This window comes from Hypomesus transpacificus, chromosome 3 (assembly GCF_021917145.1).
Source record: "Hypomesus transpacificus isolate Combined female chromosome 3, fHypTra1, whole genome shotgun sequence".
NCBI lineage: Eukaryota > Metazoa > Chordata > Actinopteri > Osmeriformes > Osmeridae > Hypomesus > Hypomesus transpacificus.
In genome coordinates this window covers 13233392-13251339 of record NC_061062.1, presented here as the reverse complement: position 1 = coordinate 13251339, position 17948 = coordinate 13233392, and the positions used below count along the sequence as shown (strand labels likewise).

Below are 17948 nucleotides of genomic sequence, written 5' to 3'. Positions count from 1 at the left end.
CAGAGATGGCATGGAGATGGGAGGTCAGCCGTTAGCTTTGCTGAGGAAGTGTTCTCTTATGAAGAGTGACATAAGGGGACACATTCTGCAACGTGATGTTTCCCAGTACAATCCTGGCTGTAAACAGATTATTTTTGTAATAATGTGCACTTCTGACTATTTGTTTGACTTATCCTTTCCCCAAGACAGTGAACTCATATAACTTTGGTGTTAGTTTATGAGTCAACATCATCTTGCTACCCTTTGTCCTTAGAAACAGAATATGTCAAAATATATACCAGTAAAACAGAATATGTCGAAATATACATTTTTGTAATTGTGAGTTTAAAACGTATACTTTTTGAACCTTTTTGATGAGAGATGGACAGCTGAACTTTGTCAATGGTTTTTCTGGAGTATTTGAGGTTATTGACTGCACCCTCGTTCACCTTAATCACCCAAGTGGTGAAAATGGGGGACTGTTTTGTGATCAAAAAGCCTATTGCTCAATCAAGCAGGCCAGCCCCAGATCCCACCGATGGCCAAGATCCACGCATGAGAGGCGGATCTTTGAAAACAGTTAACTTTGTACGCTGCTGGAAGGAGGGGAGATCAGTAGACACATAATAGGTGACATTGGCTATGCATGTCACCCATACCTGACAACTCCTCTTATGAACCTTAGACCCAGGAAGAACAAGTTAAACTACTCTCACATTCAAACAAGCGGGGGAAAGTGAAGGTTTGAGGTGAGGAAGCAAACATTTCCGTGTATCCAGGTCATGAAGGACTAGGCACAAAAGTCTAGTTTTGTACAACTTTGGGAAGAAAGGAGGAGAAGAGCTACCAGAGGAGCATGAGCATTATTAAGGTCCATATTTATTTTGCCTACATCCGGAATTTGTTTACATTTTGGAAGAATCTATCATAGCGGACCCCGAACAAGTTACATCCCTTCACTTTTCTTTTTACTAGTTTAACCAATTCAGGATTAGAATTAAAATGTACAACTCTGATCAATTAGCAAAACAGTTTAAACCTAGATTTTCAAACCCCTAGATCATCTTTTAACCAGGATTCATTGAATCCATGTTGGTGTAACCCAGCCTTAGATTTGAATCATGAGACCTCAGAGACTATGGGCCAGTTGCCGTGGTTATTTAAGGTGTGAGAACGGGATGAATGTCTTGCCCCCTGAGGCTTGTCTTTTCCACCCATGTGGGTTTGGTGCACGAAGAGGCATGCAAGCCAGTAAGTGTATTCGGCATAATGTGCCTGTATTCCCTAGTCTAAAACTAAAAAACTAGTTTTGTTTTTTAATGCAACTTTAAACATGAATGCATTAGAGTTACACATTCATACAGACACATGCAAACACATGTACGTGTATGTGTGCGATGTGTGATGTGCAGTATGTGTAGTTTTACTCCTTTTAAAAGAGCATGACTGAATATGAAGGTTTATTTATTTGATTATAAATACGATTAACTGTGAAAATGCATAAGCTGAATTGGATTTGTGTCATCCATGTTAAGCCATTGATTAGCTATAGTCATAGGCACAACCTAACTGCTCTGATTAACAAACTTCTGGTCAGGGATACATGAAGATTAACTTGATAAAGCTTTCTTAGTTTTCAGATTAATAAAAAAATGGTGTATAGTTTTAGCTTGTGATATCTTTAGAAAGAGCCCAGAGAAACAGACCCAAACTTAACCTTAAAGATAAAGCCAGGACAAAACTCCAAGAAGAGTAGAAAAATAACCAATGTTGTGAAGAAGAGTCAAGTAAGGGTTCTCTCAAGACACTGTTATGGTTCCAAGAGACACATAACTCCCCTATCACTTGTAAAGTATGCCATGTCAGGTAAACACAGTAACTAAGCAACAAGGTGAGACAGGTGCTTTGGGTTGGTGTCAGATGTAGCTGACAAGAGCAACACTTGGCTGTGGTCTGTGATTTCTCTGAGGCCCCTAGAGAAAATGTGATGTAGCAATACTGTTTTTACTTGTTGTATGAGATATAACCACACAATGGCTGGCTCTGTGATGTCTCCGACCAGAACAGTTTGTAGTGCTAAATGAAAAACTTCCTTTATCTATAAAATGTATGTTAACATAATTTCTGCTTATTGGAAAAACGAGATGCCCCCCCCCCACACACACCCCACTCACACGTTTTCTGTACAGACTTTCACTTTGGCTTTTATGGACCAGGATTCAAAGAAAACCTGACATATAGACTAAATTGGCAGATCATAAGAAGGACAGCCCTGAAGAGGTCTGTTTCCAGACTGATTTCACTCTGTGCCGGTCTCCAGACTATAATCCCCTTTCTGAGACGAGAGAAGACGTCGCAACAAACAATGAAATGGGGAGGAGACATGAAAGCCCACTGCTTTCGTTCAGGGAATAAACCTGTAACCACGAGTTAGGCTTGTTGCCATATTAAATAGCTATTGACTGCTTTCGTCACGCTGCAACATTTTTTTTCAGAAATCATATAGTCTCATAAAGATTATGTACGGACACTTTAGTCAACAACTCATTTCTGTAATAATATTTTTTCCTATCTTCTTCTGGCCATGCATAATGATCCTACAGAGATTTGTTGAACGGATATAATTGCATTAGTGCAAGTGAAAAAGCATTTTTTTCTATGTTGGTGAAAAATGTACATTTGTGAATGTTATAATTAAAATACGGCCTATAGATGTCTTACCATTGCAAACCAATTTGACCAATCGCTCGTTTTCCAAATCCTATTGTGAATTTAGGTAATTTAGGTTGCTTGAATATTATCGACTGCAGGTCAAAAAGTGTCAGCAATGAAATAAGCAGCCTGAGAACCACACAAGATTTGGATAACAAACATCAACAATAGCAAATTATCTTTGTATAATTGAGAAATAGAAGATTACATTTTAATCTTGTTTCACTTGCTTGAGTTAGACTAAATGATAGGCTATATGTCAAATGATATAAACAGCTGTTTATTTTATTAAAAAATATATCCATAAAAAGTTAGCCATATTTACAAATGAAGGTAGATGAAAAGCTTTCCGATGACCATGATCTCCAGTATGAAAAACATCAGTGTCGGTTTTCTGGTCGTGCACCTTTTAAAAACCGAACTTCACAAAAAATACTGGCGATATTGGTAAAGGACAAGGTTAAGCTCATTTTGCTCTCAATACACACATTCGTTCCACAGAAATACGACAAAAACACTATTTTTCATAAAAATACGTTTCATGTGACTAACATACACTGGTCTACTTTACAGGATGACAACAGAATCGGTAGAGACGAAGATAAAATTAACGTCTATAGCCTAACTAAAACCGACCAAAAAACCTTGCTCTGTTATAAATTAACGCATGTACCCAGGTAATGTCACAAATGAGAGAATGTGCCCCTCGGACACAAGAGACAAATGTTGCAGCTTGTGATATTTATACATTATAGCAGCTGTGTAACAGATCATTGTTGAGCTCTGACAACCTTATTTTGAGAAAAACCTGACCCTAAACATGAATAACAACATTTCTGGAATGGTCGATACTTAGTTTGTATTGATCAAGCCAGTCCCTGAGCTCCGAGATGCGGTAGCCCTCTGGTCCCCTGCCACCTTGGTAAACGATCTTTCCTTCTCGGAGGATGTAAAGTCTGTCAAAATAAGCTCCGTATGCTGCGTTGGAAGAGTTATCCATGCTGTCAGCGACTACAAGACACTCCGGTACCTCCAGATACATCAGTTTAGCGGCACTCAGTCTATCTTCCAGACAGCGGTGCTTGGGAATTTGGTAGGGTGCGTCGGAGCTCACCCATCCATCCGAGGGGTGCGCTTCTTCTATGTACACTACCAGCGAGTCTGCGATGTTAGCATACTGTCGCATGACCCCCTGGAACGCCTTGAGGCGTGCCATAAACGGTGGTCAGGTGCAGCTTCCAAAGTTGAGGATGAGCGGTCTCTTGTCTCTGGCGTAGTCCAGGATGCGGCTGCGCCTGTGGTTTCCCAGTTGTACAACTTCACTGTTCGGCGCCACATATCCAAGATGCGCCGATTTGAGGAAGTCTAATTTCTGTCCGTGCCAGACGGCTTTCAGAGACTCCCAGCTACACATTCGATTCGAATCGGAAATGCACAAGGGAGGGTCAACAATACTTCCTTCTGGTTCCCTCATTTTAAAAAACACCTTTTTTCGTATGCACAAAAAATCCAGCAACCACAGCATTACCGCTGCCAGAAGAAAACGAGGCAGCAGAATAAGACATACTATAGCATTTTTCAAAGCTTTCACGCTATTCATGGCCTCTGAAAATCGTGGACCGGTCACTATGTTCAAACTAGCCACTATAAAACTTTGTGTTCAGTTCACGTTCTTGTGCGTAACGATCCTCTGGGCTGAAGTTGCTAGTTGAGCGCAACTCCCCTTTTTATAGTGCCGGTGGTGGATTGAATGGAAACAGCCCGCCTTCGAAGCCCGGTCGAGTCCTCACATGGCGGGATTACCCTCCACTCCAACGTATAACAAGAGAGGAGAGGAAGATATGTTTGTAAGTACTGTGCGTGTATCTGTGCGTGTGCGCGCGCGTATTGTCGATCATCAACAAAATCATCTGTTATTCCAAAACATCCCTGGCGAAATAGCAGGTGGATCTTGAGTTGTATTTAACTATAGGCCTATCCCAATTGTTACTACTTTCTGTCCGGAACTATAGCCTATAATAAATACAAACTGAAGACAGTCAAACTGTTAGCTGTCTATTTTCATGAAAAGAAAATGACAAAACGGCAAATAAACGTATTGTAGCAATAGTGTTGTAGTATGACAGCAATGTTTTCGTAGAATATGAATAGGCTACAATATCCAATAAAACCTTTGGTTTTTAACTTTTCAGTTCGCGGGAATGTAAACGTTGAAAGGCTAGATAGTGAAATAACAAAATGTTTCTGAAAATTTCGAAAGTCTATGTCTGAAGGACATCAACGAATGCTTTTAAATTTCACAAATTAAAGTTTGTCAAATTTTATAGGCTACCATGTTGAACTGTCGCCATGCCCATCACAAAGTCATTTCTAGTATAGACAGTAGACCTATGACAATAACCGTGTGACTTTTGCGAGCATGATGCCCAGTGGTTTAGTCAACGTACATAATCCGTAACCCCATAAAATGAGCAGTGCTTGGGGAACAGCACAGACAGCAATGGGGGCTCGCTAAATTTACGGCATGCTTAAAGCCTTGTTCTACGTCACTGATGTCCTAAACAGACATTTCAGCGCTGGGCAAAGTCTTGTACATGTTTCAGCGCATGTCTCAAAATATTTTCACATGTTTTAAGCTTTAGCTTTATGGGAGTCATATGGCTGAGCGGTTAGGGAATCTGGCTATTAATCTGAAGGTTACCTGTTCGATTCCCGGCCATGCAAAATTACGTCGTGTCCTTGGGCAAGGCACTGCACCCACTTGCCTCGGGGGGAATGTTCCTTGTACTTACTGTAAGTCGCTCTGGATAAGAGCCGTCTGCTAAATGTAAATGTAGGTAGTGTCACCCCTCCTCTCTGTCATGTGTAAAATTGCAACCACGGCCTGCTTATACAGTAGCATGAACATTGAGAAGTCACCGTGGACATAATTCTAAACTATATATTTCCATACACAGTGTGCCTGATATCATACAGCAGACTAAATAATATAAATACTTTGCCTTAAGAGTTTCTCAGTTTGTCTGATAACAGGCCTACGTATGATAATAATAATAAATACATTTAAGTAGAACAATTATCTACAAAGGATTAGCTCAAACGCTATAACCGGTTCACTGAACTATTTGACACATATATTGGTGATTGTGGGATAACATGATCAGCCCCTGAGCAACTGCACATATTGGTTGAGCCCCATCCTTCGGTAATGCTAATATGTGGCATAAATCCAAGTTCCAGTCAGGAAATACCACACATTCTCCCAATGCTACAGACACTTGAAGAGTCCAAATGAATGAATGGTTGTCATTGGAAATACATGACCCTGTTAGAGCCAGGCTAGGCGTTCTTCATGTTGGTGGAACTAAGGACTTAGTATAGGTCCCTATGGTAGAATGGAGCAATTGTGGATGTTTGTGCTTCATGTTCAAAATGGTGTGGACTCGACACACGGATCCTGGTTTAAGGTTAGGGTTAGCCCTTTATATCTTGCAGTATGGTAGCACAATCTGATGTCAGAACACCACCTCACAGTTGCTTTACCGTAAACCACTGGTTAATCAGATGTGTTAATCAGGGAGTCAGATGGCTGAGCGCTGAGAGAGTCGGGCTAGTAATCAGAAGGTTGCCGGATCGATTCCCCCCTGACGTTGTGTCCTTGAGCAAGGCACTTCACCTACTTGCTTCGGGGTGAATGTCCCTGTACTTACTGTAAGTCGCTCTGGATAAGAGCGTCTGCTAAATGTAAATGGTTAAGATTGTGTTATTGACGAAGACAAATAGTGGAAGTTGGATCTAAAATCATTTTGTTAGATTCAGGCTGCTGCTCTGCTCTTTGCTCTGCTTTCGTCTCTGTTGTAAAAGAGATGAGGACCTGATATCTGAACAGGTGAGACAGAATTTGGTTTGTAGAAAACCTGGGCCAGACCTGTAAGTAATTAGGGTTCATTAGATTTACCTCAGTGTTGTAACACTTGGGAACTAATTGAGAAAGTGGGCTAAATTAAATCAAGCTTATCCAGAACACCACAAGGTCTCTTTGGCTAAACCAATATTGATACAATATTGGCATTGCTGAAGAAGAGCTTCAGGAGGGTGTATAAAAGCATGTTGTAACCTCTCCCTCCTTCTTTCTTTTTCTCTCAAACCCCACACACACACACACACACACACACACACACACACACACACACACACACACACACACACACACACACACACACACACACACACTCCTAGCACCTTCTCCTCCCCTCTTCTCCTCCCCTCTTTTCTTCTCTCCTTCTCCTTCAGTTTTATTCTCTGCTAATTTCTCCTCCCTGGTTTGTAAATCCTTAAGGATCCTTAATCTTCCCCATCACTCCAGGGGGATGGACGTGTATTGATAGTTACGGTAAAGAAAACATGCTTACCAACGTTTTGCGTGTCGCAGGATTTTCTTTCTTGGTTCGGTTAGCTGCTGAGGAACTGTGCTGGCCGTTAACCCACTTACCTTCTATGAACTGAGCTTCTTGGCATCAGCTTCCGGGTTCATTTGAGGACGATGAAGTGCAGGAATAAACCCAGCCGGTGCCTCCCACATGGAGAGATGGAAGGAGAGATGGAGCGAGGGAAGGGTTCCAGAAACCACAACCTAAAGGTTGTTCCCTTATAATAAGGTTTACTTTGAGCATCACTGCTGGCAGGATTTCCTGATAATTGATTTTGAGTCTAATCAAATGCTTGATTACTTTTAAATGTGTGTAATTGTCTCATCTCATTCTTTCATTATAACTCAAAGGTTATAAAATAATATATAAATATTAAACTATTTGTTTTGACAGAGGCATTCATTCTATACCACTGTACCATTGACATGTAATAATCAATCACAAGTGGCTCTTATAAACATAATTACTCTTAATATATAACAACACATTTTTTTTTTACAATTCTTGCAGACTTTGACAGACTCAAACCTAAAGATTGGAGTCAGTAAGAGAAAGGGGTCTGCTTCTTTTTGTACTGCAACATACAGCACAGTGAATGCCAAAAGCAAGCTCGCTTTATCAGAGTCAATCTGTACACCTGCAGCCCTGCACACATTCTGTCAGTGCAGTTACTCCCATTTGTCCATGCAGATCCTCTTAAGGTCTATCAGAGTGGATGTAGCGTGTCTGTAAACTATCATCTTTAGGTCTGGGGTTCAAGTCCAGGCATTTGCCTGGCCACTTACTTTAAGAGAGACTTGTACCAAAGCTACGACAGTGTTAACTTTGCAGTGCTGCAGGCTGTTCTGTCATTCTGAAAGGTGAATCTTCGCCCCAGTCAGAGGTTGTCTGCTGATGTTTAGCAGAAACCTTTTTGTTCTAACCTTTGCACCAAGTCTGCAGTTCCCTAGACATCAGAAGGCAGCTCCCGCCTCCCTCTTATCATTATGTAATTATTCTGCCCAGCAACTCCTCAGACCCCCCCCCTGGCCAACGGGAACCGCTTCAAACAAGGAGAAGAGGGGGCTTGGAACACATGGAAAGAAATCACACGGCAGACTTCAGTAGAATAAGATGATATCTAAACACATTTTAAAAAGGTTCAGAAGTGAATTAGCAAAGGACCCCTCCTGTTAAGCTCTCCCCCATTTGAGAACCCCACATATCTACAAGGGGCCATGGGCAGAGTGAGAGTGAGAGAAACATGGAAATAGATTGTCCTCATGTGACCTCTCCCTCTGCTCAGTCTGATAGAGCTAATTAGAGCGTGTCCGTCTGTATAACCGTAGATGCCAGTCCTCCCAGAGTGCACCCACACTAACCAGATGGTGGAAGCAGGATGAGGGAGAAATAATCACGCTCTGATCAACCTAGGTTGTATTTAGGTTGTATATGCCATGTAACTCTTCCTCTTATAAAGTTTATGGATGAAAGCGTTTCTTAGATGTACATTTAGTAGATGCTCTTATCCACTTACAGTAAGTACAGGGACATTCCCCCGAGGCAAGTGGAGTGAAGTGCTTTGCCCAGGGACACACCGTCTTTTTGCACGGCCTGAAATCGAACCGGGAACCTTATGTTTGGTAACCCAATTCCCTAACCGCTCAGCCATCTGCCATCTGCCCCTAAATTCATGCAGTAAAGGCGTTATGTGGTGTTAACAGAAATAGCCCTCTACTCCTGCATTCCCCATTTAGTCTTATAGATAGAGGATGCTCTTTAGACATAGTTAAGGGTATTTTCTTCCACTTTTTGAGGATCAGCAAAATCACATTTATAGGAAGAGAGATGACTTTGAAATCCACACAACATGTCCTGTCAATTCCAAATCTCCTGTTGGTGATTTTGTGTTTTTCTCTCACAATGTAAACATTATAGAAGAGTGATAGATTTGTGAAAGAATTTGCACACACTCACATTGGTATTTTATTCACTTCCTGGCCAAATTGAATCCAGATTAAGTCTTTGGAAGCATTTAGTGAGTAAACCCATCACTGTCCAGTTGTCAGTCAGTGTCTACGTGGTTATCATGACATCATTAGCAGGATGTGATACAGTAAACACCAGATGGTGTCTAAGAAGTCTGTGCAGCAGAGAACTGCTTAAACTCTGTAAATCTATCTCAACTCACACTATAGAGAGAGTAAACTAAGTGAGGGGCAGCGTTTTCCTGGAAAAGCACAAAGAAGCAGAAGCACACCCAACAGAATGTCTGTTTGCAATCTTAGCAAGTCTCTGGGAATGATTACGGGCTTCTCTTTTAATTCACTCAAAAAGTTGATGCACACACTGCTTGTAGAATTATAATACTGTCTACGGTATTAGTGTGTGTACGGTGTACACTGTTAGACGCATTTTTAACAAAGTTGTGTAAATGTTCAGCCTACCTGTTTAAAAAATAGTGTTTAATGACTTGGCACCTTCACGTGGTTGAGACTGGTTACTGGATACCTCTGGGTATCATGAAAAAGGACCATATTCACAGACACACAAATTGGCTCTTCAATCCTATTTGGGGCCAGACCGTTCAACTGACTTCCATTCAAAATGGTGTTCTAACCATCTCTAACCACAACCCCTTATCCCTGACCCTAACCATAAACCCGTTATCCCTGACCCTAACACTTTCACAATTCTAACACTAATTCTAACCACAACTCTAAAACCCCCAAAACCACCAGAAAAAAAGATTTTTACGTTTCCCTACACTTGTGAGGACATTTGGTCGGGTAGTTGTACAAGGCCACACACACACACAAACACACACTTACGCATTTTTTAATTTTTTCTCTGGATTCATAATGGATTTACTGAAGAATCGTTTGGCTTTATCAAGTTTAAGTCTGGTAAAGACACACACACGCACAGACACCCACAACCAGGCAGCATGTGTGGACCCCTCCCCCAATACACTCGTACTCTGTTACAGTCCTGGCTTGTGGGACCCCCTGGTGTATCCTGGCACACTCTGTTTTCAAAGGAAACATAGGCCAGCTATACTAGTTCAGCATGCGCTGTGCTCCTTTCATCTCCTGGTTATTAATACAAGAAATACCAGGCTACAGCCGCTGCCACATCAATCAGCCGGCCCCTCATGAGGTGGAGTATTTGTGTGTGTGTGGGTGTGTGTTGGTAAGTAGGTGTGTGTGTGTGTGTTTGTGTGGGTGTGTGTCAGATATGGATGGTTCAGATCTGGTCTCTGGGCAGAGCTTACAGGGAGCATCCAGCTTGGTTTGAGGACACCATGTACTTTGTGTATGTGTATTTGCGTATTCTGAGTGTGACGTTATGTGCTGTGTCTGAGGACCATGTGAGTTTCAATAGTGGAGGCTGCTGCTTTTAGTCATCACAGTCCTGGTCACACTGATCTGAACATTTCATCAACACTGAACTCTCAAACAGGGCAGAGCAGGTCAGGTTAAGACAGGGCAAGTTATGGTGGGACATGGGTGGGGTAGGGGCAGAGCACTGCAGGATGGGGGAAGAGGGGCGTGGATCAGGGTTGGTCAGAAGAGGATGGGTGGGGGGTGGAGTAGTACACGTTGTGTAAATGAGCAGCAAGAAATATATGCTTTTAACATATGCCATATTCATATTTCATTAGTATGTATACTTATTTGAAATGTACCGAAATATCAGTTTAAGTACACCTGTGCAAATTCTCCAACTGTTTGGATGTTAGATTTTATGTTAGACCAGGTTTGGAGGTGATATAGTAAAAGAAAATACAGAGTGAAACTTTTGAACTTTACATTTTATTTACTTGTAAACCTTTAACCATCTTCTTAACTAGTGACGTATTCATTTTCATAAATGTGTCCCGTGAAGGGAACCTTTAAAATACATTAAAGTTATGTAGTTTTATTCAGTCCTAGTAGTCGCTAGTTTCAGTTTAAGCATTGTGTTGAAATTCTTAGAATTAAAACGTTTTGGGGATCAAGCTCTGCCTGCCATCATAAACATCACCTGTCCTCAGCATCAACTGAATATTTCAACCAGCAGAAACGATGACATCCGGTTTGTCATTTTTGCAAAGCAGAGATAATTCTGAGGAAATGTTACTGTTTTAAAGGGCAGGGATTCACTCTAAAAATATCTCAAAGCTTCATAGATTATCCCCTTTAAAGATGCTTGGAAAATGCCCTTCTGTACCTCTGCCTTTGTCACACATCTGCATCCGGAAACACGGGCCAACATCTGGAAACCAATCAGGTGTTTCCCAAGAACATGAGACTTATGCAGGGGTGAGTGGTGAAATCCTCGCCCCACACTGCCTTGTTGTTCTCTTGCCCTCCCCAGCAGCTTAGCACTGTGACTGCAGACTGCAGATTACCTCAGCTTGACTTTCAACCCTGTCTGCTGTGGCGGGGATAGGCTTGCAGTGTAGTCAAGGCATTAGTGCTGTCACTGATTGTTTTTAACTTCCGGAAAACTCATTTTGGCTGTGTTCACATCCGTGTGTGTCTGTCTGTCTGTCTGTCTCTGTCAGGGTGTGAAACTGTGTTGGTTTGTCCCGAAAATTTTGTTTTGATGCAATGACGCAATGCGGTTCTTTTTTGTTTTGTTTCTCTTTCAGATGCATTTGGTTGCCAAGGCAATAAAGCTCCCTCTCTCGATCAAGTCATCAGAGCACTTTTCATTAGGGAGGGCAATGACAGTACAGCTTCATTCACTGTTTATGCAATCAAATGCTGTATGTGTTTGTGGGCGTGTGTGTGCGCATCTGTGCGGATGCCCGTGTTTGTGTGTTTGTTTGTTTGTGTACAGACTGTTCGGCCCCTGCACCGTTTTTTTGCAACACATTTTGTGTTTTATCTTTAACTTTCTATCCCTTATAATAAAGCTAATAACAACAGCGCAGCCTGGTTGCCGTGACACCACTGTGACACATGGCGTGTCTGTCCAGCAGCCTCCTAGATGAACATCATTTGAATTCAGCGGAGCAGAGAAGAGCTGAGAGCCTTGAGCACAGGGCTGGGTGGAGGCAAGTGTGTTCGCTGTCTCATTCCCACAAAGTTCAAATGAGGACTCTCCTCTTCTAGCCAGACTCCTCAGATGAGCTGCCTTCTCTGCTTGTGTCTGCCAAGACAAAACACCTGCTGCCCCTCTTAATCATATCTAGTGGAAGATACATGGTCACAGAGTTTAAATTTAGCAGAGAAACAATTATTAGCTTGTTAATTATGTTTTCAAACCATCATGTTGTAATATAATTTTTTTATGTACATTTTACATTGTACATAGTACAGTGGCTTTTTTGTCTATATTTATATGGTTATGTCAAAATAGCAATGGGATCTTTTCATGATGAGGTCATGATTCAGAACCTTTTTGGAATGATTTATCCAGCCTGGGGAAATACACCTGTGAAATATAGTTGGAGTTGAGCTGCTTTCCAACAATGTGCAACCATTTTGGTGGAGTACATACGCAAGTAAGCCTAACCCTAACCAACATGAATGTGTTGTGATCCAGGACTGGACAAGGCAGAATATAACAGAATGTGTCCGACCTTTACACCGGACCAATCTAATACATCCAAAACATATTTTCGTCTTTTATTTAGTATAAATATCTCTTTGCCTAAGTGTCAAGTTTGTAAAGTGTAAAATTTCACAGCTCAAACGCTTAGAATGATAGAGTACAATGTTGATTAGTCTTCAAAATAAATGATCCATGTGACATTAGTGAAACAGATAGATAGATGGATAGTTAGAAGGGTGCAAAGCAGTGGAAGGACCAAGAAACGATCCCATACAAGCTATACAATTTACCATGGTAATTCTGTTGAAATATAAATCGGTTCAACTTAATTTACTCACTTTAACAGAATGTAAAGGCTGTTTAGCTCAGAGTGTGTCGGTGTTCAGAATATATAGTTCTACATCTTCAGTAAACCCTCTTTGTGTTAACTTGTAGATCAACTTTTTAATTACTCTACTCTAAAATGTAAAGTGGAACCGACTACAGCCTTCAGAGATTAAACAGTTAGTTATTGTTCTGTTAGCATATCTACAACCAACATTTCTGGTTTGAGAAAAAAAGATGACAGTTTGTGGCATAAAGACTGAATGAACTGACTGGATGTCTTGACAGATCTCCTATGCAGCGAAGCTGTGTTACCAGGGGCCCTTCCCCCTCAGTCTGCTATTGATGCCATCGCCCTGACAATGCACACCGCTCTCTCCCACCTGGACAAAGTGTATATGTATGTGAGGATGCTGTTCATTGACTACAGCTCAGCATTCAACACCATCATCCCCTCCAGACTAGACTAGTTTATTTGAAGTATGACATATACATAATAACGTTAACAACATAACGTAATCGACACACAAACATAAGACAATAACACAAAGATAATTCCATACAGCTCCATCTAGTATTCTAGAATGGAACTGGAGCTGATGGCCCTGAACCCCTCAGAACATCCTTCAACAGACATTGGTCCGTCCACAATCACCATACAGACATGCAATTGTCCCATGTCTCGTCTGTGATTGACTCACTCACACTAACAATACAATCAATCCATTCAATCAGGGTCGAATCAACATTGTCTCCAGACTGTCTCTCCCCCAGGTGATAAGACCCCATGTTGCATTTCTCTCTAGGTCAGGAAGGCATAACTCAAGGGGTTTGACCAGGCAAATGGTCACCTCTCCTTTGTAGGGTCCTAGTGCTAATTAAAGTAATACAAACAATGGCCTCACTATTCTTCACAATGGATCAAACAGCTGTTGTATCAGCACATTACATTTAGTCATTTAGCAGACGCTCTTATCCAGAGCGACTTACAGTAAGTACAGGGACATTCCCCCCGAGGCAAGTAGGGTGAAGTGCCTTGCCCAAGGACACAACGTCATTTGTCACGGTGGGGAATCGATCCGGCAACCTTCTGATTACTAGCCCGACTCCCTCACCATCCCACCCTCCCTCACCGGCTCAGCCATCTGACTCCGTCAGCACATGACTGGATGTCTTCTTCTGTCCCTTTCAAGAACTTCCCCTAAAGTCATAAATATCTTAAAACACCTAGACTTCTCTGTGTTCTGAGTACTTACAATATATGTCATGTTATGCCAGGTTGCTTTGCGTTGTCTTGTCTAAACAATTTCAGTGCCAAGTCTGACCCTGTGCTGTTCTCTGCATCTGACAATAAAAGACTTGAACTTGAACTATTTGCGTTAGCTAGGCATGGGTTTTCCGAGGAAGCAGCTTTCTAGGAACTTACTGTAACAACAAACTGTTCCTATTGCGAGAGTTTTTTCCTGGTATAGCTGGTCTGGAGTCAATTAGCATATGAAACTCACAGAACAAAGGGATAACAAATATCACAAAGGGAAGAAAAGGGGTTATGTCCTGCTGTTGGAGAACAGATAAATGCATTAACTGTAGGATTTAGAAGCATGTGGTTATCTACCACATATTGCACACATCTGCCAAAGACATCCAGTTACTGTCATACTGTCTGTGTACTGTATATTCAACTCTACCATGACTCAGACATCCTTTGTTGGGAGAAACTGGAGGTTTGGCTGCAGCCAAAATCACCTGCTTGAACTTACATCACAGCTGGTTTACTAGAACAGTTTTTTTGATACAGCATTTCCAGAACAGACCACTCAAAATGGCTTTACTGGAATCATTAAGAAATGTTCAACAAGGTGACGCATTTGTAGAACGGGTGGAGGGTGGTCTTTGAGAATGGGAACGGTTCCAGGTCCAGTTTTCCAGATGTGCTGAGAGACAACCTCACATAGTGGGAGCCATTAAATGGGGAAGGTGACACCAACGCAATAAAGAGCATCAACACCTCAATCCTCACACATGCACTCTTACAAACTCTGCTCTTCAGGCAAAACCTTTTCAAGTTCATTCAAAATCCTACATATTTAACTTTGCCACTGTTACAAAAAAACAAACACAGAGAAGCGAACCACATCTCTGCCTTTCTCATAAGGGAACAGGGCCTCTTGTCATGGGTGGGAAGGGAAAAAACACACACATCTGCTTTGGATCTTAACCTGTGATTCCTGTGGAGTGTCTCAAGCACTGCTGACAGCATGCATAAGTCATGGCAGCTTGGCTAGGGGTTGGATAGGGGTCCTTCTGCAGAACTAACTCACCCAAGTAACACCTTGTACCTAAACCAAGATTTCCTGCACATCACTCCCATTAACAGACGCATCTACTCACCAATACACTCACGTATGCACACTAAAGAACACTGTGTCCTACATACTAAACAGTAGGAGATGCCTTCCTCCATCTGCATGTGTGCCATGAAGGCATCTGGGCATTGCTTGTAACAGATAATCAGACATCTAGCATATAAAAAAGTGAGCTAGCTACAATGGCCTGTAACGTGTGCTAGCTACAATCTATTGCCTGTAACATGCCAGCTATAATTTATAGCCTGTAACATGTGCTAGCTACAATTTATAGCTTATAGCAGATGAGCTAGTTTTACCAGAATCTAGCCTGCAGTGGTCGTTGATGTACTTTCAAGGGTTTTTGATTTTGATTTTGACTTTAGCAGATCAACCATGATCTAGACTGTGAAAAGATCCTCCAGTTACAAGGAAACCTGTATAAGATAAGAACGGTTTACTCTTGTAATCCTGATTTCTTCTAATCAGATGCCCTAGATAAAGGTTGGGCTAATAATTTAGGTTACTTTCTAGGAACAGGGCTAGGCTAACCTGCTGTCTGAGATCATCTGGCTATAGACCAGCCTTCAACAACTAATCTGAGAGTTGGCGCCAACCTTCCCAATAGCAATGGCCGTTTACAGGGACTACGTGGTCGTAAAACATAATGCTATACCTTCTATGTTACATTTGAGTGACAGTTTCCGGCAAAATCTTTCATAAATGTTCCAATCCATGTGCTTTCTGGGGCCCGGGTTCAAAGCCATGAGCTTAGTGTAATTCTCTGGCACAACAGGATTTTGTGTCAGTCCCGAAGGGGTCAGTGAGGTTAAGAGCCGCTAAGTAGTAGTGTTTAAATCCTCCTCAAGCCCAGTGGCTGCATGCTTCGGCCCACAGAACGCTGGACTCTTATCACCTCATTATGGAACTTGGACCAGCCACCACCCAGCTTAATGTATGTGTGTGTTTGTGTGTGTTTGTATGTGTTACTCAGAGGATGCCCCTAGTAAATGGACACTAAGCAACCACGTCATGTGAGGTAATGGAGGTAATACCAGGGCCAGTCGGCCTCTTTAAAGGTCAGTTCAGGTCAAGTAGACATGAATTCCAGCAGTCAGACAGGACGTGTCTAGATAAACTGTACTGTCACACTGTACTTAGTTTTTCTTGATTGCTTTGATGCAGCAGCCAACTCAAAACTCCACATTTTAAAAAAAAGTTAGTAACACACAGACCGAAACAGTGGCACTCATGGTCAAAATGTCACATTTGGTTTGCAAAAGGCTCTAACTATGCCAAAACATTTAAAATATGCAACAAAAGCAAATTTTGCCTCAGTGCGAATCAGTGCAACATTGCTTGTCATTGTAGCCCATTAATGTGCGTGGCTTTTATGCCAGTGCCATTTGTTGTCAAATTTGCCTTCTTGCAAAGGATTGGATCCAGAATCAGAAATGCTTTGATGCAAATTTTATTGATTCAAGTGATTCTTATTTTGAAACCATGGCTGAAAACTGAAATACTGTAAATATTACACAAAATACATGTAAACCAAAATAAAATCTATTAGAGTAAAGTATAAATATTTATTACTGTAAAGTATAAGAAATAGCCACAATTGATACTCAGTCTCTTCTGTCTTGATGATGGGGCCACATGGCCTCATCCATATCACATTCAATATCCTCTCTTGCAATGCACCGAGAGAAAAATCTTCTTGCATGCCTTATCCAACCTTGACATTTCTCTGCACCTATTTCTTGGGCAACAGCAGTCATTGCATTCAGCAAGGGCATCTGCTCATAGGGACGGTGATCATAAACCTTCCACCTCAAAGCGCTGAAGAACTCCTCTATGGGATTCAAAAATGGGGTATACGCTGGAAGGAACTGCATCATCATCTGAGGGTGTACTGCAAACCACTCATTGACAAGGCGAGAGTGGTGGAACGCCACATTGTCCCAGATGATGACAAAGAGTGGCATGCCAGGCCTCAACAGCCCTCTCTCCTCAGGTGGGATCAGCCTGTCATGAAGTGCATCCAGGAATGTTATGAGGCGCTCAGTGTTGGATGGGCCAATAGTGGGGATATGGCATAGGACACCATCATTGGAGATGGCAGCACACATGGTTATGTTGGCGCCCCTCTGTCCTGGAACTGCTATAGTGGCCCTGTGCCCAATGAGGTTCCTTCCACGTCGCCTCACTTTGTAGAGATTCAAGCTGGCTTTATCAACATAAATGAAGACATGTGCCCCCTCAGTTTCAAGCTCCATTATTCTCAAAGTAAAAAAAGACAAAATACAATGAAAAGTTGACTAACTGTATGATATGACAAGGCATTACAGTATACTGTAGTAATATTTCCTTACCTCCACATATTGGCATCTGGCCTCCTACACAACGTCAGAGTTCCTTTGAAATGGAACTGTATAGAGCTGATTCATGGCCATATGGTTCCTTCTTGGGATGCGGTCAATGGAGGACACACTCACGTTGTTGATGTTCCTAAACATGCTCTGATCTTCAATCACTGCTGCCCTGATTTCACGCAGCCTTATGGCATTGTTTGCCACAACCATGTTCACAACGGCTGCCTCCTGATCAGCACTAAACATTCTCCCTCTAACACCAG

The 17948-nt window shown here is 41.9% G+C and overlaps 1 protein-coding gene across 1 annotated transcript; it reads right to left on the bottom strand.

The window, feature by feature from the left end:
• Nucleotides 1-2956: 2956 nt before the first annotated feature.
• dio3a (iodothyronine deiodinase 3a) lies at nt 2957-4485 on the bottom strand. Its single transcript, XM_047018476.1, has one exon. The coding sequence runs from the start codon at nt 4289-4291 to the stop codon at nt 3506-3508; it is 786 nt and encodes a 261-aa protein (XP_046874432.1). The 5' UTR covers nt 4292-4485; the 3' UTR covers nt 2957-3505.
• Between the last annotated feature and the right edge of the window lie 13463 nt (nt 4486-17948).